Source organism: Pseudochaenichthys georgianus, chromosome 16, assembly GCF_902827115.2.
Source record: "Pseudochaenichthys georgianus chromosome 16, fPseGeo1.2, whole genome shotgun sequence".
Classification (NCBI taxonomy): domain Eukaryota; kingdom Metazoa; phylum Chordata; class Actinopteri; order Perciformes; family Channichthyidae; genus Pseudochaenichthys; species Pseudochaenichthys georgianus.
The window spans coordinates 16,880,227-16,900,891 of NC_047518.2; the positions used below are offsets into that span (position 1 = coordinate 16,880,227).

Sequence of the window (20,665 nt, forward strand, 5' to 3'; positions counted from 1 at the left end):
AAACTTTGAAACTGCCTTTCTATTTGAGCACTATGCCTGCAACGATATTGCTGATTCACTCTGGAGCCTGTGTTAAGTAATGTTGCAGTGCAGTTTACTGGCCACAAGAGAGAGCTCAGTTCTCCCTCTTACTGCAAATCTATGTGGCTTGTATATGTGTGCGTGACTCCCCAATACATATTTTTAATGTAAAGTACATTGCTGAAGGGAAGATACTATTTGTTATATAGTTGTATCATAATTCATTTATGGGGTAGGGCTAGTCACAACAAAATACGCAGTTTTATGTGTGTGTGTGTGTGTGTGTGTGTGTGTGTGTGTGTGTGTGTGTGTGTGTGTGAGAGTGAGTGTGTGTGTGTGTGTGTGTGTGTGTGTGTGTGTGTGTGTGTGTGTGTGTGTGTGTGTGTGTGTGTGTGTTGAGAGAGTCTTGGGCAGAATGGCTGCAGTGAATGTGAACATACCTCTGGCTGTTACAGCTCCTTGACCTGTGTGTGTGTGTGTGTGTGTGTGTGTGTGTGTGTGTGTGTGTGTGTGTGTGTGTGTGTGTGTGTGTGTGTGTGAGAGGCCGTCTAGCTCACAACTTGGTCTTACAAACAATATCAGAATTTCACATGTACAACACCAGACTCTTTCACACACAGTATCATACCGTCTTTAACGTACTGTCATTCCTTCCTTCATTTACTATCATACATAAATAACTATTCTCTCTCACACACAAAAACAAAATCTCTTAAACGCATCATCATACTCTCGTACACACACCACTATCATCTTTCACAAACAACTATAATCTAAAAGAACATTATAATAGTGTATGTGAAAGAGGATAGTAGTATGTGTGTAATCGGTAAACAATGTATGTCAGACAGAATAATAACCTTTGTAAGAGGGAATAGTATTTCATGTTAATAACAATAGTCATATATGTAAAACAGAATAGCAGTGAATGAAAGGCCGAATAATAGCTTATAGGTAATAATAGTTCATGTGAATGACTATATATAGGTATGTGTATACAACAGAATGATAGGGTGTGTGCATAAGAATAGTTATGTTTGTGAGAGAGTTTGATTGAAAAGGAATTCTCAGTTCCTGATTGGCTCTACGTTTTTTGTTTGACGGACACCGCCCACGATGGCAGTAGACCACTACTTCCCTATGTAACCTGAAGAGTAAAAGGGTCAAGTCCGTCAGAAAGCAATGACTGTAAGTGTAAGTGTAAGCCTTACACTTACACTGTTAGGATTAGTAACATTTATTGTGTTTATTTGATGACATTTGAAGATGTTTAAACTCAATGAGAAAATGCGTTAGCATTCGCGCTAGCGTTAGCCATACTAGCCTGTATACATGCTTATTGCACAGCTAGCATTAGCTATATTTACCTTGTTTACACTTAGCGGTCCTATGTGTTAATCTGTGTATGTTACACTTGTATGAGATCATTAAGTGCCTTGTATCTTCTTTTTTTATAGTTTCACTGGGAATAATAGTGTTTCTAAGAAAGTACAGTTTGGTATGTAAGTAACTTTGATTTATGGCCTTTAAGTACTTTCTTAGAAACACTATTATTCCCACTTACAGGCAACATTATACTACATTATAATACTCTAGTAGTGTATGCAAGATAGAGAACTTTGTGTGTGAGAAAGAATGATAGTGTATGTGAGAGAGGAATTGTAGTATGTATGAGGGTATATCAGTGTGTGTGAGAGAGAATAGTTATTTATGTATGATAGTAAATGAAGGAAGGAATGACAGTACGTTAAAGACGGTATGATACTGTGTGTGAAAGAGTCTGGTGGTGTACATGTGAGATTCTGATATTGTTTGTAAGACCAAGTATGAGTTGTGAGCTAGATGGCCTCTCATACGTGTGTGCCATTGTGCATACATGCATCTGTTGTGGGGTCCATTTGGGCTATTAGGGAATGAGGGCTACTACAGTTTCCTGTCAGTGCGGATTGACCTCACACTGTCTTAAGCCTGCTTCCTGTTTCAGACTCATGATGGCTCTGCCAGTGCGACAAAAAAGTGTAATTAATAAAACATGTTTATGTTACTGACACATATTAGGTGGGATACAGCATTGTGGTTATGATAAGACTTGATGTTTGGATAATTTATTCTTTCATTTAGAATAACATTTCTTAAGACTATTTCAACCTAGATATTGTCACAGCCTAGATAGGCCCCTGTTTCTACAGTTGATCAGTTGATAAAACTATTATATCCTCTCGGGCCCACATGGCTTAATAAAATCAGTTTAGATCATCTCAAATGCAGTTTTTGTACTTCATGTAATGTTTTGGACAAATAAGGATTTATCCCAGCAGTGACTTTAACCTTACTTTTTCTCTTGGCAGACAGGAGATGTGCACAGCAACTGACTCTATGTTAATTGGGGTAAATATAAAGGTCATAGGCTGCAGTTTTCTGTGAGAGAACTGGCCGCTGGAGAGAGAAGAGCAGATTTTAGTAATTAACCACATAATCTGTTTTTTTGCATTTTGTTAATGCTAATGATTACTATTTTTTAGAAAATGGTTCATTTAGAAGTAAATAAGTATGCTTTTTCATATGTTTAAACGACTGGAGGTGCAGAATAAGAACATATTGTCTGCTTCTGATTGTCCTCTCCATGTGATAATTCCATTTGGAGAAATATTCCCCAGACACACTTTTAATTTGAGGTGATGTCAAGTAAAGTACACTGTGTGCAATGTCTTACAGGTGCACTGCAAGTGTGTAACTTCCAGGTACAGGAAGTTGGTTGATTAGCAGAACAAAACTGGCCTCTGTGGCTCCTGGGTCCTAGCTGCTGACTCAGGGTTCACAGCAGAGCTCTCAACATGACCCCAGTTAAAGAGGCAGTCATGGCCTCACTGGCTACTCTCCTCTGGGAGACATAAAGCACCACTTGTAGCCTCCATGCTTCCATTGTGTGTCAGCACAGCCCATCTGTAACACTGATGGCTGTTGGGCGATGTCACATAGGCCAGTACATGATGTGTGATTGTGAAGCCTTTTGAATTACATTCAAAATGTTAAATACTTCATTAGTAGGTTTTAAGATGATTACCACATCCGTACAACATATGAGATGTTTCCTGTGATTCCATGCTCTATTGCAGATGAAGAAAGCACATCGCCTTTGCAGTGTTTGTTGCCTTTTATTTTATTATCTTAAAAAAAGGAAATATTTGAAATATCAGCCTACAGTATAGCTGCAGTGTCATTCTTCATTGCCTTGCAAACCTCCGTTTACTTTTTGTATGCTGCCTACTTATGTCAAGGCAGTCTGAATTTGTAACAGTCAGGGGATCATTACGGGCAATGAAATCCTTTCTCTTCTAATCCCTTCTATTTTGTGTGTTTCACCTGTAAATATGAACACTGATTCCCAATGATATCTTCCTATTCAGTCCCTCATAACTGCTGAGTACCAAACACACTCGTTGTTTCTGCTATTTCACACTGTTAGTCTGAGGAGATCACAGTCATCCGGCAGCTCGGAGGCTGTAATGTGGTGGTAGTTTGTGAAATCCCTCACATTTCTGTACAAGCGCCCTGTCGCGACCAACCAGTAAGTCACTAGTTCAGTGACAAGGACATGATCTCCCACTGACTTCCCACCCATCAGCACTGACATGTGTAATGCAATGCAATTAGACAACTCATTTATCTTGTACTCCACGTCTCCACCCATGCACCCCAATAATAATTCTTATTTGATCTGTGTGCTGGTGCAAATACTAAACAAGGCGGGCTCCAGCTTTTTAGCCCCTGTGATCGTTTGTTGGGTTTCTCCCACAGCAGTTATTACTTTGTATCACCCAGAGCTTCTGCTCCAGTCAGTCCCTGAGAGAAGCAGTTGTGGTTTAGGCTTTTGGTTACAAATCCAGCCTTTGAACAACGGCAGCCTCTAACTGCACAGACCAGCTCAGTTTAGTTCAGTTCATCTAGAAATAACACATCAGTCAATTCTTATTTGATTCAAGGCGTACTGAAAAAAAGACGATCCACAGTCCCAGTGATGGTGAGGCAGCATTCAGAGCTCGCTCTCACTAATAACAGTAATGCACTGACTCAGCACTGGGACTGTAAAGGCAGGGAGTAGGTGGGGTTGATGGCGAGGGGCTGCAGTAGCTCTTGGCCGCCTTCTTTTTTGGCTAGCTTCTAGTCTTTTCAGACACACTTAGATTTAACTTAAAGTTGCTCTTTTTTTTAACTAGACAGGTGTGGTCATGTGGCTCAGGCATGAGTGAGTTAAGCTTTTTTTTCTAACCAAATAACAATAAACACAAATAAACCATATCAAGTCGCGACAGCATGCTTAGCTTAGCTTAGCTTAGCTTAGTTTAGCTTAGCTTAGGTGTGTGTGTGTGTGTGTGTGTGTGTGTGTGTTTATGTCTGTACACGTGTGGTAGTGATCAGGGCTCCTGTCTGCTCCTGGATTTATGAGGCTAATGGTGAGCTGGCTGCTGGGACTGCAGTAAAGAGCAGATAAAGGCACAACATTACAGAGCAGGACAAACCTCCATCTCCCCGGTCCGTAACAGAAGCAACATGTTATTCCTTTCCATTTATCTTACCAAAGTGCATTAACTGCAATAGCATTCTCTACTTACTCTAGCCTCGGTCGTCATGTAGCAGCTGAGTACTCCAGAAACAATAGTTTAATAATAATGTACAGCATCATAGGAAATAATTCGATTTTGCTTATTTTCAACATGGAAAACATGCGTACTAGATTTGTCCAAGGAAAATCTTAGTCGACTAACACTTATATGATTTTGTCTACTTATCAATACATTTAATCTACAATAGGAGATTTTAAGGGTAGAATTTGGACTCTCACATTCAAAATGTATGACAACAATGAAAAATCACATATTTACATTTCAACTATATCAAAAGGCTGCTGCATGTGTACAATATTTCATATTTCACCTCATTAACATGGTGTCCATGGTGTTTATCAATATGGTCGCTGTGGGGTGAAAAATCAAACCCCCAAATATGTTGATTTATTTGAATTTGTTCAAAACAGATGAGTTGGGACTTTATGAAACACCCAATATTTTAATATATTCTGAATGTAAAATGATTTTCACCCAGCAACAGCGATATGTTACATCTTCACATATCAAACACCCGCATCGCTCCATACCAGCTCATCATAGGTTTTAGAAGACACCCTGTGCCTGTCAACCTCCATTCCAAAAATATTGACACCCGTCTTTTTCTTCCCTGCAGGTTATGTGGGTATGCAACTTGTGCCGAAAACAACAAGAAATCCTCACCAAGTCGGGAGCGTGGTTCTACGGCCCGGAGCCCGGTCAGGTACGGGGTGTGTTTGAGGGCGGGCCGCAGGGGAAGAAGGCCAAACTGCAGGACCCGTCTCTCTACCCCTACCAGGGAGCCCCAGGGGACCTGCCACCAGGGTCAGACAGAAGCAGACCTCACGGTGGGCTCCTGCCCAGACAGGCGTCCCTTGACAACGGATCGGGGCTGAGGTACGCATCCACATACAGCTCAGCTCTATATGTGGGAGAATACACCTACATGCTCCATATGAGTCGTTTTTATTATTGTGTGCAGCCAAGAACATGGTTTGATCAGAGAGTTATACACAGAGTGGAAGAAGTACTCAGATCTTGTACTCTAGTAAAAGTAGAAGTACCATAGTGTAATTCTCTGATATAAGTAAAAGTCCTGCATTTAAATGTTACTCAAGTAAAAGTACAAAAGTATCAAAATATACTTTAAGTACTGAAAGTAAAAATGCTCATAATGCAAATTGGCCCATTCCAGAATCATATATCATATGTTTTGATTATAATGATTGATCATGAACGTGTTCTCAAAGCTGGTGAAGGTGCAGCTAGTTTGAAGGACTTTGTATACTGCAGGGTAGCTGGTGGATTTACTCCAGGTGGAACTAAAGTCTGATTTAACACTTGGTTATATTTCACATCGTTCATCCACATCTGCAAAGTAACTAAAGGTATTAAATAAGTGTCGTAAAGTAGAAGTACACATTTACCTCTGAACTGTAGTAGAAGTACAAAGTATCACAAAATGTAAATAGTCTAGTAAAGTACAAGTCCCTCAAAATTGTACTTAAGTACGGTACTTGAGTAAATGTACTTGACACCGACCGCTGTTTATACATCACATAAGATCTCATGATGCCAATTACTGCCTGAGAGCCTTTTAGCTTTACTCCTGATATACAGTATGCAGCCGTTGTATATGTAGTGCGGAACAGTGATTCAGACCTAGAATAAGAGACACGTCTCCAAGTCCAGTCAAGACCTCATATAAAATGGCGTGTACATGGAGCCCATGAGGCCTATAAAGAGGACAGAGACACAGATAATGTTTCTGCCACTAACTCAGCAATTCTACAGAAGTCAACCACCCACTCTCTTCTTCACACACACACACACACACACACACACACACACACACACACGCACGCACGCACGCACGCACGCACGCACGCACGCACGCACGCACGCACGCACGCACGCACGCACGCACGCACGCACACACACACACACACACACACACACACACACACACACACACACCACATCACTTCAGGGGACATTACATTGACTTACATGCATTTCCTGGAGACTTATCCTAACCTTAACCATAACCAACACATGCCTAACCCTAACCCTAACCCTAACCCTTACCCTAACCCTAAACCTAACCAAGTCTTCACCCTAAAATTAATGATTCCCCTCATGGGGACCTCCATTGTGTCCCCATGAGGGAGGCGAGTCCCCACACGTGACTGTGTAGACCAGGTTTAGGTCCCCACAAGTATAGTAATGCTAGACCACACACACACACACACACACGCACGCACGCACGCACGCACACGCACACGCACACGCACACACACACACACACAAAAGAGACGGTGCTGAAAGGGAATGGTGCCTGCGATCATGTAAATCTGCATTCTACAAACGTAAGAACATGTTTTTTTCATCACACATGTTTTTAGGCAAGACCAGCCCTATCATGCACGTGAATTTCAGTGCTGAACGTTGTGGTCCATTTCTCGTGTGCCCCTTCTGAGCAGAACTCTCTCAGACACTGACACCACGGACATGCTGTGTTTGTGAATCTTATATCTGGTTTGCTATTTCTTGATACTTCTGTGAAATAGGGAAGTTACTTCGATGTCTACATGGGGGCTCCGTCCCCTTTCTTCTTGGCAGAAGAAAGGGGACACCCTATAGAAATGTGTGGAGCAGAGAGCCACTTCAGACAACTTCTACAGTGTCCTTGTTTGCTCAGATGTAAGGTAGCATTTGTTTGTCTAAGACCATGCTTATACCAGACTAGACTTATTATAGACTAATTAGGACAGAATGTATAACATTGTCTTCAGTATGGGACAACAAACCTATGATCAGTAAAGTTAAGTCATTTAGGAGGCGATGATTCTCTTAGTGAACATATCCCCTATTTCTCTTTCGTCCATCCTCATCCAGCCCATATCCCTGTTACTTCTCTCTGCTGACCTTGTAAGTGTGCATCTGGTGGGCCATATCCCTTTCAAAACCAGCATGCACAGTGCACACGCCAGTATGTTTGGAGACACAACTCATTATTTCTGTGTCCTCTCTCTGTCTCTGTCAGAGCAACCTTGTATCCACCTTCCAATATACGCTGAAGCTGCAAACATGGTAGTTCTTTAGGAGAAAAAAATCAACTTGATATAATGGCCAGATATTTCCCTCCAAATGGATGCTTTGACGGATACGTCTCACATACCTGCCCATTATCCAGCCGCGTGTCCGAGATGAGTGAACATTTGAGTGCTTTCACAGTGTAATGAGGCTACGTTACAGCTATGCAACATTCTCTAAATATTTGATATAAATCTAATGTAGACATATCACACACATTACTCCTGTGTTCCTATGTTATCCTTCAACCGTTATGTTTCTATACTTAGAACACACCGCACAGCAGCACGATAAAGAGCAGAGCATCACCTGTGACTGCGAATTGTAATCAAGGCTACACTTCTATAAACATTTAAGAGTGATGCAGGGACACAGCATTTGTGTCTCTGTGCAACTGGAGTACATATCCATCGTCTCTCCGCAAATGGCTGGCTGCTTTAAGGTGGTTTTAATGGATGATCAGACCGACTATAGATCAGACTATAGATCAGACCGCTCCAAGCATTCAGGCAACCAGTCACTTCCTGTTCCAGTCCAGGCCCTTGCCGTTGTATATTAATTGATTACATGGCTGGAGAGGTGGAGGTAATACCGAGGAGCGACTCTTGCTTTGGCATTGCCTACACAACAAGAAACTGGCTGTCGAAATATTTATGGGAAAATGCTGATGATGGATAGCAGAGAGTCCATAAATAGAACTCCCACTGCATAAGCACCAAAACCCACTTTCATTAATCTTAAAGAATGTTTAAATTAACTCCGGGATCTGTTCTGCTACAGAAAGGAGGGGACAAAGCTGACAGTCTATTTATAAGGGGAGATAACTTGGGGAAGGCTTCTAATTTATCTTGGTCTCTAAGGTGTCATTTGAATGAACACACAGATATGCTGGGACAGCTGCAGTGTTGGGTGAGGCTGATGAAACAACAATGATTACACTGGGATTGGAATATACTTGCCGGTGGACTTTCTTCAGATTCTGCATGTTTGAAACACACTTAGCGGATCCTGCCAGAAATGTTAGAAAAGGAACACACTCTGTCCGGACCGGCCCTTTGACATTAAGCCAGTCCAGCTTTGCACAGTTCAGTTTATCATTGCTGAATGGAACCGCTGTACCCAAACAGGCCCCATAATGCAGCCAGGGTAGTATCATGTTTACTGACATGGGATGATGATTTTGCCGAATCTAAACTTTGCAACGATTGAGCCCGGGAATGTGTTAGCATTTTGTAACTTGCGGTTCCTTCGTCTTTCAGTAGGTTTTTTGAATGGGGTTTGTCACGCCTGAAATAAGGTTTGTGGTAACAGCACACTTAAAATATACGTATTTTCCTGCATGAGAGTTTAGATGTCAGTAAATACCTCACACGAGCATTTTTAAGCTTCTGGCTATTGCATTAATGCTTCAAAATTAATATAGAACATTATCGTGTTGAACAAACCCTGTAGTATGTAAAATGTTGTTTGCCAAAGTTGATCATCTCCTAAAGTCCAAAAGCCAATAAACATCCCTTTGCCATTCATCTAATTTCTGGTTTGGCTTACAAACATGTAACCTTACAACACTGGAGTCCAGTGTGCACGCAACATGAGCGCTGACACCGAGAAAGACTTAAAACAAATCCTTTTTAACTCAATATTGAGTAAATCACAAGTGAACACAACATGTCCATTATACCGTGATTCCCCTTTTCATTGTGAAACTGTATGTGTAGAACTTCAGTAAGTGAAGTAGCGCAGGACAGTTGGGTAATAACATGTTTAGTTTTTACTTTTTTTTTTTATAAAAAGGCTTATTTCATGCTGGGTCTTATTTTAATATTGTTATAGCCAAAATGTGTTATAGTCAAATTGATGCAATGTGTCATGCAAAGGTTTTCAGCATGCTTGAACATTTGCTCTACCAGGTGCTTGTTTTTGTAGGGAAGCGATTAACCTGAGAATGGGGAATTTGGCAACTATAACTTACAAGAACCAAGCATTGTAGCTGATTTAGTTTAAACACATGAGTTTTATTGAGTTATGCAGAGTCAATATCAACACACTGATAACGTTATCACTCTTCTGTCTTCATTCTATACAGTTGTCATAATCCTTAAATAAAGTCTGCATTATTTAGTAACCAACTAACTAATTGCTGAATAGCCACGTATTCTGTTGGTTTGTATAGTTGATCCCTCAGGACCATATTGAACATCTAACACAGAGACATGTTCCAGCTCAGGAAATGTATTCTTATCAGACCTCATTTATAGGAACCCATCAGAAAGCTAATAGCTCAAGTACCACATCTATTGATTGTCCTGTAAAAATACTTCATAACAATTATTTGCATCAGCAGCTTTAAGGAACTTCTTCAACCTCGCTGCACATTTTTCAACTAATTGTGACACTTTTAAAGTTAGGCTACATGAAAAACAACTGACTGAACAAAATGAAATTAAGTAACCCTTTTGGGAAAAGCCCCTTATGTGTGCCCTTTCCTCACAGGCAGACACTCAACCTTTCAGAGGTATTAGGACTGTCATCTGCTGTTACTGATGAGCAGCCGATATGGAATATAAAGGGATAACCCTCTCTCCCCTGTATCACTGTGCTTTTGACAGAATATGAAAAAGGATGGAGAGATGATGGCAAAGAGTGCGCACATCAGCCGCGTAGTGTGTGTGTGCGCGCGCGTATGTGTGTGTGCGTGTAGCGCGGGTGTGTGCTCTTCATCGGCGACGGGAAATATGAGTTGAATGTGAGGCAGCAGCTGATGCGCCGGTAAGGGATGCTGCTGCTGCTGCCGCTGCTGGTCGCCGTGTAGGATGCTTCTCCGCTCCTTCTCTCCTCTGGGCGCTCCTTCGCCTCTTCCTGCACACCGAGAAGAGATTTTTGCCACGGCGAGAAGAAGAAAAGGCTCGTTACCGGCACCACCTTATTTTTCTCGCTTCAAGTCCGAAGCATTATGACGAAGCCTCCCGCCTGGAATGCGGCTCATCTGAGGACACTTTTTACCAGGAGCGGCCGGAGAAATATGGAACTTGATAGGTTTTTCTGCGTTTAATGCGCCCCCCGGGAAGATAATAATAATAATACTGAGGAGGTATATATGTGTGCAGGGGGGGCGTCCGAAGAGAGCGCAGGCTTTGGGATGTATTGTTGGTGAAAAGAAAAAGAGTGATCATTTACTGAGGATAAAAGCGAACGGAGGGGGAAAATGCAGTTCGAGACATTGCGTCAGTTCTGTAGCTCGGTTTTATCACATTTCAACGGGGCTTTCTCCGCGCCTCAGAACATCTTGCAGACGGAGCTGTTCGAGCAGGCTTTGAGCAACATCGGGTGAGTGATTCCTTTGTAAAGAAATGCCCTGATTTATGAGCAAGGGCTTCCCCGTTGGTATGTCAAACGAGTATTGGGGGTGGGGGGTGTTGCGTTTATCGATCGGCAGCCAGCCTTCGTAATAACAACCTACAGCACAGTGCCGCTGCTCGCTGCAGATATTTCCTGGATGTATGATGGGGCCGATCAGCGATGCTGCCGCGGCACACGCAGCCTACCGCGGGGTGGGGGTGGGGGGATACAATGAACCGTTTAGGTATGTGACCATGCCGAGGTGTGACTGTGCTGTGCGCGTAGCCGTGTATGCCAGTTTGCGCGTGCGGCCCAGTGCACCGCTGCTGCAGCATGTGTGCTATACTGTCTCTGCTGTGCCTGAGAGGAGAAGGTGTATGTGCAACAAAAATGAATTTAGTGGAAACGCCAACCTTCCCAACACACCTGCACATACAGTCAAACACCTACACAGGCCATTGTGTTTTTTGAGTAGGCTACATTATGAGTAAGGGAAAGGCAAGGCAAGGCAAGTTCATTTATATAGCACCTTTCAACACAAGGCAATTCAAGGTGCTTTACAAAAATGAAAGACATTCAGACAAAGGCATTTAAAAACAGTCATTAAAAAGAAAAGATAATAAAAGAAACACAGTATTCCTAACATGACAAGTTATGTGGTAAAATGTTGTCTCATCTGCAGAAAACCATGAACTACCATGCGTTGCATAAACAAAATTACCACTGAGTAAAGAAACCTCATACTTAGAATATAATCATTATTATTATCTCACGAATAGCATTTGACTAGCCTTTTAGCGGCAGTGTTACTGTAATACAAGCTTCCTGTACTTTTACATTTGCTGTAGAAAATTGCTTGTGTTGTGTGTAGAGATAGAAAGAGAGAGAGGGAGAGAGTAAGTGGGTAGGGAGAGAGACAGAAGTTAGATCTCACTTATGCATTGGAGCATTTTATGATTAGTCTGCTAAATGCTCCGTTCACCCGCAGAGAGGCCCCCGGTCATATGGCCAGGCATGGCTGTTGGACACATTTTGCAGACTGCAGAATGGCTTCAAACTTGCAACACAGACCGGCGTTCCTGCAGGGCCGGGAGAACACGCAGGCCTCCCTTCATTTCTTGATATAGGAGCAGGCCCCATATCTCCACACCATGCACTGTCTGTCTCCGGGGACTGCAAGTATTTTTCTCTTGTCCCCCAACCTACCGTCAGAAATAATTTACAGCATTGCTGGGCTCTCTGCCACCTCACATTACATGGCCAGAACACTGAGCCACTGGAAGGGCTGAACAGGGGGCTCTGTGCCTGGAAACTGTGATCCAGCAATCATCCCATCTGACTGATTAAAGTGAACTTATTTTCCATCACTAGCCATTTTTTGTACTTCTTCCCTGTCTCTGAATTATAGTCAATGACTTTACTGCTAAATGACCATATTGTTATAAATAGTTGACAGCTAACTAGTAGTACATGTGCTATCATTTCCAATGCAGCTTTATCCTTGCTGGGTCTGTACTCACTGGTGAAAAGCGACGACAATCCAACTCTCTGCAAACCAGCAGTGTGCTAGAAGCTTGGCCATCCATTCGATCAAGGCTGTTTTTGTATGAGTCTCTCTCTGTCTCTCTGTGTCTCTCTCTTTCTTGCCCAGGCCTGCTAATGGGCTGTATGCTTTTAGATCCAGCTGCCATGTTTTATGCATGTGTGCGTCAGGAGAGGTCCTAATGGGGTGTGGGGATCTGTTCTTAGAAGGCCTGAATGGGTTTGAATTGAGTGGTCACTACATTTAAACTGCAACCATACTCAGCCCCCCTTCACTCTTGTCGTACACACACATACACACAACCCCGACCCCGTATGCCAGCTCTTTGTGCTTGCTTCCCTGAAATGCCTGAGACCAAAGTGTGTCTGTTGTTGGACTTATGTATGAAGCGATAGCAGGGACGTTATCAAGTTTGTTGTACACGTCATAGGCTTTTCCCAGATGAGCCTTTTGCAAAGTGTGTGATGCTATAACTGGGGATATGAATAGCTGCATTGGATTTTCTGCATAGATGCAATGTACTGAAAGCAGCACACTGTTACAAATCCGGCAAATGAAAATGAAAACCCATATTGCTGCTGTTTAATGATTCCAAACAGGTAGCACGATCTTGGGTGCAATTTTAGTGAGTCATCTTCAAAGCTGTTTACTTTATCCCACTGTCTTATATATTGTTGGTCTGCAGTGACATCTTATTTGCAGCTGTGCAATTCCCCATTTTAAAAAGCATATGTGGTAAAGTGTGTACACTCACAGGCTGGAGGAAAACTAAGTTGTTTCCACATCTGTCCTCTACACTGAGAGTTTCTCAGAAGTGGAACCCCCGACTCAAATCTCCTCACTCATCCCCTCCAACAGTGGGGTTCCATAATGTTTGATGATGACGTATCGTCTCTGTTTGTTAATCCCGATCTCAGCAGGGCCTGATTAAAAAGATGAAGTAAGGCATGGAACAAGGGATTTGACTTCTAATACAATTATTATATGTCTGGAGACACATCTTTGCTTGTCTATGGAGTTTTGATCTGCCATGAGATGTTCACACTTTTCAGGATTACTCTTTTCGTTTGGCATTATTTTCAACTCAACATGACGACAGTATATAGCATGCAATATCTGCACTATAGTGCATACTCTAGACTAAAAATTACACATGTAAGTTAAACTACATTTGAAATCTGCTGGTTACAGACTGCAGAGAGTATTCAATCCACATATAGTACAGAAAAGGTTACACGGTGCTGTGAAGCCAATTCATGGATGGGACCTAAAACAAGTTCTTAAGGGAGGGGGAGATCATCTTCTAACCAACTGCTCAAACTGAGTTTTAGTGTTGTAGAGTTGCTTCTCGTGATTGCATAGCAAGCTTATTTTTCTTTCCCCGCACTAGATCAAGCTAGTTAAACAATGTGTGGGTGTTTCTCAATGTCGAGGAAGGCTCCTCCAGAGCCACTATTTCAAGGATGCTACGTCATCGAGTCCCGCCGAAGGACTGTTCCGATGTCCAGGATCCTTGGAATTCTACCGAGGCCGGCGTCCTTCGTTCCGGGAAATTTCAGAGCTGCACACGTGCATCCTCCGCGGTCTTAAAATCCCCACAATGCTTTGTGCACGGACCAATTTCCAAAATCTTTGGCGGAAATCGCGCTCCATTTAAGGCGGGGCCTCGCATATGACGCACACCTGCACACCTGTTAGCCTGTTCCACCATTCTTCGTTTTCCGAGGCTAGGAAGGATTCTTGCCTCGCTTCTGAAGAACCTGACTCGGAAGCCATGTCCTACCAAGGAAGCGTCCTCGACATTGAGAAACACCCTGTGTTTGTAAGCTATTTGCTAGCAGAGTTTACATAGCACACGTTTTGAGTCCTGGTCATGAAACCAACCTCGTGTGATGTTGAAAGGCAGCTTAGCAAAGTTACAATTTCATTATTCCTCCTAATGAATACATCCTGCATTGTAGTGGTTATTAGACATATTAAAAGGCTGTAATAATATTTACAGCTAATGCTGTACTTATTACAGGACACCTCCGGTCTGGACATTACTTAGACATGTCTGATTATATGTTTCCATACTCTTCTGTTTCAATTCAGGTCTGCCTGAAATCAATTATTAGTCCTGCACATTTTGCACCCAAACCATATTCTAAATAATCATACAAACAAAAGTGCACAACACAAACAGAACATTGGCAGAAGCACAAATAGCACCAGTGGCTATCAAAATATATATCTTATGTGTTTCATTACACTAGCCATCACAATGAATTCCAAACGACACATATTGACATGGCTATATTGGGTTTAAGTAACTGAAGTAAACTTCCACATTCAGTCCTTCATGCATGTGATGTAGCATACAGTCATACATAAATTATCTCTCCACAATGGGATATTTACATTATCATATTGTTTTCTTATAATGAAATTAGAGCACAGAAATATGAGGCCAAATTGCTTTCATTGACTAAACAAGCGCTACACACGCCTATAGAGGAGGAAAACACAATGGCAATTTGCAATAATAAAAACGTTTTTGATGTTCTTTTGAATAGTCAGAACTGTTTTGTTTTTGTTGTGTTACAACAGTAATGTTGGTTTTTGTAAGGTGAGAGCTATGGAATATGCATTCAACCTTTGCTCTACACATCTAAGCCTTTCTCACCCTCAGGTGTCAATACAATACATTACAGGTTAAGAACACCAAAATGGGAAATTATCGTAAAAGTATTGGTCCTGGTCATTTGAAGCAGCTAATTATCTTTTATTTGTATTGGCTGGTACCTCTGACAACTTCTCTTGCCACCCCCTGTCAACCTGTGTTTCATTGTTGGCAAGCATTGTGCATGTGAGGTGAGGGGAGCTCAGTAGAAAGGAAAAGAAAGGAAACCGGCGAGAGGACAACAGAAAGTACCGGGAGTCATCTGTCACCATGGTGACAGAGCAGTAGACGAGGCAGACGTAGCAGGCTGCAGCTTGGGGGACTCTGAACCCCAGGAGCCCCAGATTCATGTTTCTGTGACAGAACTGGGGGAAAGGAAACATGGAAAATAAGGAAAAAGGAGGAAGAAGGGAGGAGAAAGGCTGCAGACTTAGACACAAGAGTCAAGGACATGGATCCACAGCAGTCTTCACCTTGGCTCGTCACACTTGTGTTGATATATCATTGGCCACATTGTAGTATAACATATACCTATCCCTGTTTCTAAATCCTTCTTAATGCAGGTTAAATTGAATGAGTTTCCTTTTTGTTTTCCACGCCCTGCTTTACATTCCTACAGTTACACATTAACAGATGAAAAGTCCAGCTGACTGAGCTCCTCTACTGGTGCTACTGGGAGTTAAATGCCCACATGATGCCAGCTGGCTACCATCACCTCTTTTTGTTGGTTATCTCTGTGAGTACTATCAAGGAGCGTCTTGAGGGTTTAGGTGTGAGAGTCAGACTGAGATTCAAACTGTCTCTTCAGTAGTTCTTAGGCAACCTCCACCCCCTCTCACCCCGACATCCTATCACACCTTGCCCACCCTCAGCCCACCCTCAGCCCCATTGTGTTGTACCCGGGTGTTGGCGCTCAGCAGCTGTAATCAAGCCGGCTCTTTATTGGTTTTGTCCTCGCCAGGGGAGATGTGCGCAGGAAGACGGGAGGTCCTGGTTTATTGCATGAGCGTCTAAGAGAGGAGTTTCTATGACGGTACGCCAGAGAGAGAAAAGAAGAAGAAGTAGATAGAGAACGAGAGATACAGTGGAGAGAGTTGGAATGATCGCAGCGCAGTGAAAAAGGGGATAAATAGTGAGAGAGGGACAGCGGCGGAGGCTGAATCGATATGCTCGACTCCTCTCTCCTCTCACCAAATCATATCTCAGCAACAGACAGACAGCGAGAGAGGATGAACGAAACAGGGAGTGGTAGAGAGAGAGAACTGGTAGCTAGCGATGGGCTGTGTAGCCTAGTAAGCATCAGGCTAATGTCCCCGACCCCGAGGCAAGCTGCCACTGATGCTAATGCTGCTGCCCTGAGATGGGCGTGAACAAGTCTATGTAGAGGTTTGGTAAGAGGTTGCTGGTGCAAGGGACACTTGCAGTGGTGTAAAGTAACTATAAGTACTGTACGTAAAGGTAAATTATTATGCTATATTTGAACAATATATTATAGTGCCATTGCCATATCTTTACAAAATATGTCTCTGAAGTGTTTTGCTCAACATACCAAACCGATCACTCATTGTAGCATGCCTCATATCCTTCTATTTAAGCCCTGTTACAAAGGTGCTGATTCTTGGTCTGGCCCTTTAAATGTAATTGAGCTGCAGCTCGCCACGCCCCTTTGGAGCGTCCGCATGCAAGCGGTGAGCTCTGTGAAGAGGAGACTGTCTAAACAGAAACTCGGCTAAATGCAGAAACTCAGCTAAACGTGATTAATTAAACATATTATGTTCCACATAAAACCCACATCAAGCATTATTTCTGAAACAGTATGGAGCTCAAACACTTTTTCTCTTGCGGGTTTACAACAAGGACAGTACCTTTTATATCCGGCTTCTTTACACATACTCTCTCCAGTACAGGTTAGCTCTGAGTGTTAGCGTTGCTTGCTAATGTGAACACAGACCATATTACTTTCAAACACATCGCACATTGTTTCTGATACAGCACATAGCTTGACATGTTCTTTCTTCAGTGTTTACTGCTAGAACAGTGCCATTATGTATTTTATTTTTTTTATTTTTTTATTTTTGAGTTTCTGTTTGGACAGTCTCCTGTATTTTCTGACACTTTGTGAGTCTCCTTACACACCGGGGACACATATTTATGTACAAAATACATCAAAAAGTGCATTTTGCATAATAGGTTACCTTTAAAGGGGACCTATTATGCAAAATGCACTTTTTTACTTCCTCCTGAGTAACATTTTGAAGACAGTACTTTTAGTTGTAACTGAGTATTTCTACACTCTGGTACTTCTACTTTTACTTAAAGGGGACCTATCATGCAAAATGCACTTTTGTACATTTTTTATACATGAATATGTGTCCCGGTGTGTCAGGTAACTCACCAAGTGTCAGAAAACACAACCCTCTCTATTTTCCTCCGTACCCAAATCTCTAAAAACGGATCTGATACAGATTTGAAATATTTCTGACGTCAGGAACAAGGAGCTCCGCCTATATGGGCAACTCTCCACCTATCAGGGGAATGAGAGGTTGCGTGGCATGGTAACAGCATGGTAACAGCATGGTAACATGACGCTCGTGGCTCGCCCCCCTCCTTTGCAGGGTGCGTGGTCAGCTGCAGCTCATTTGCCACAGAATCAGCCCTTGTGAAGACAGGGCTGGAATAGAGCAAATAGAGCAAAATGAGGCATGGCTAAAATGCATGATCTGTTTGGTATTTTGAAAAGAAAACTTCACAGACATGTTTTATATAGGTATGGCCCTACAATATATTATTCAAATATAGCATGATAGGTCCACTTTCCAGTATCTGAGTACTTCTTCCACTCTGGACACTCGTGAGGTCATCCAGTGAGATTTATGCTACATACTGTATTCTCAGCAGTGAAACAGGAAGAGAAAGGTATACTGAGCGCTGACATCTGGGCTCTTTTCATGCAAATGGAGCGAGACTGATTCCCTCAAAGGCCGAAGACCCGTGTGTGCACGTTTATTTGTGTGTGTGGTGTGACCCTCAACCATTTAGCAGTTGGTTTACAGTAGGCATAGTGTCCTCAAAGAAAAACTACATTTCAGTCCGGCATAAGGAGCCACTTCCAACTGCGCCCCAGGTCCTTAACTCTCTGCACTCTAATGCACTAAGGAGAAGGCTGCTGAGAGCCATAAATGTGGCACTCTGCTCTTCTGTGTGTGTGTCCTTGTGTTTCTTTGTGAAAGTGCATGTGGCGGCACTTGTCTGTGCGTTTGAAGCTTATACCCTACGAGGTCTTTTTCCTTCTGTTTTTCCCACTCCCTAACAGATGTCTGATGTCATCTTGCTTTTAAATAGCCAAGAGAGGGAAGAGAAACGGCACATGCACATGGATAGTGCTTCGCTTTCAACCATATGCCTTTATGTGTGATGCTATTTGTCAATGACAGTAACTATTTAACACGTTGAGGGGTTACTGTACATTTGCCTGCCTTTGCTGTAGCAGCTCACCGTCAGAGGTGGAGTGTGTTACTCCAAATCCTCCTCTGGCCTTGATGCTCAGTGGAGTTGCTAATTGAAAGCTAAGACTCTCTCCCCCTAAAGGTAATTCACAGCATCATCATCATTCTTGTTTTACTTTTGATTTATTGATTAGAGAGGCTTAAAAGGTCAGACCTTTGGAAGGTCAAGAGGTGGACTATATTAGCTAAATCCCTGTTATTCAGTGCAGTGGAGTACACAGGACACAACTAAACAAACGTTTTGAAACAATCCAACAAAGCTATATTGTGATTCAATCAGTTAACATTAAACAATCTGGAATCCATTTTAAATCCACTATTAGTTTAATACTATTTCAGGGGCTTATATGTGCAGGTTTTATGTTCTAGGAATTTTGTAACCGTCATTGATTCTCCTTGTTCCACACCACATACCCAATGCACAATTTACCTGATAGCATAATATCTGCATGCATTGTTTCATGAATGGGAAAGAGACTGCCTCACAGGCAATCCTGTTGTTGTGCCCCAAATCCGAATCTATTTCATGCTCCAATTTATTCAATTACCAAAAATACACTTGAAGAACCTGTGTGATAAAGGAATAATGAAAAAGCTTAATCTAAACATCTGCGTCTATCCAGCTCATTGCTATCATCATCCGCCGTCTCATCCCCAGCCCGTGCTCAAATCCTCTTTTGCAACACTGATGGTATTTCACAGGCTCAACGAGATTAATTATTTCAATATTTTGCAAACATTGCACCGTGTGCGCAGCTCCCCCGTCTCCCCGCACGTGTATAACTAGCTCAGTTCATTTGTGTTGCAAATGAGCCGGCCCTGGTGGTGCACGGCGGCCTCCCCGGGCTTCTGCCGCCACGCAGCGGAGAGGAGAACCCAGCCGAAGAGTGATCAAACGCCTCCTCCTCTGGCAGGCAGATGCTGAGTAAACACAGAGAAGAAGAAGCTCCGGTAACTGTCTCCTCCCGCTTCCGCTCCTCGCCTTCATTATTTTTGGAGTCTGCTGGCTGCCGTTAATAAAACCTCATGTAATATTCATTTAATTCCAGTGTTTACTAGTTCATTAGGTTTTAGGATAGTAGTTGATCTGATCTCCAGGGGTGGCTAGGAACAGGAAAGAAGCCGACTTTGAAGATTTTCCTTTTTTTCACTCGCCGGGCATGCTACCATTTATTCACGCGTCTCTCTTGATCCTGTCAGGATCCATTCACAGTCCTTCTGCTTACGAAATTGTATAGCATTCCTCTTCTCTCATATGCCTCTGAACCGTAACTAAAATGTCCATCAAAATGTAAACCAAGGACCTGTATCAAACATAATTTTAAAACCATATCTGTGCATTATACAGACGAGTAGAGTGCTACTATGACGTTTTTAGATCTAAGAATCGAAGCGCAAAAAGGCTGGTTCACCATCTCCTCCTGGGTTGAAGTTAACCGCTGTCGTAGATTGAATGTTTTCTCAGACCAGTGCCCCTCTGGCCAGTTGAGCTCCCTAGCTCAGGGCATGTGTTACAGACGCTGTCCCATGCAATTACAATTAACCCACACAGCCCTTTGGTCTGGGCTCGCTCTGCAAAGGTCTTTCCGTGGCTTCATCGATTGAGACGTTGGCCTGTCAATGCCATTGAGTGCAGTAGAAAAGGTCTTTCTGCTGAGCAAACAGGGACGCAGCCAATGGCTTTTTCCTCACACAAAGAGGAAAGGCCAAACTTTGTCACAAAGCACATTTTGTAACCTAATAGGCAGTTCTGCAGCTGTTTTTGATTTGACACAATATATTTTATGATTGGATGATGTAAGTTCAATTTAATGTTTTTCTCTTAAGTGGTCTATCATTGCTTTAATGCAGTGGTCACCAACCTTTTTAAGCCCAAGGTCACCGATCTCGGCCT

General features: G+C 42.6%; 1 protein-coding gene across 1 annotated transcript in view; it reads left to right on the forward strand.

The window, feature by feature from the left end:
* rims2a (regulating synaptic membrane exocytosis 2a) overlaps positions 1-20,665 on the forward strand; it is a 156,829-nt gene that overhangs the window by 40,459 nt on the left and 95,705 nt on the right. The window contains exon 6 of the mRNA XM_071205816.1: positions 5,263-5,522. Within this exon, the coding sequence (XP_071061917.1) occupies positions 5,263-5,522 (260 nt within the window). The remainder of the gene's footprint in view (positions 1-5,262; positions 5,523-20,665) is intronic.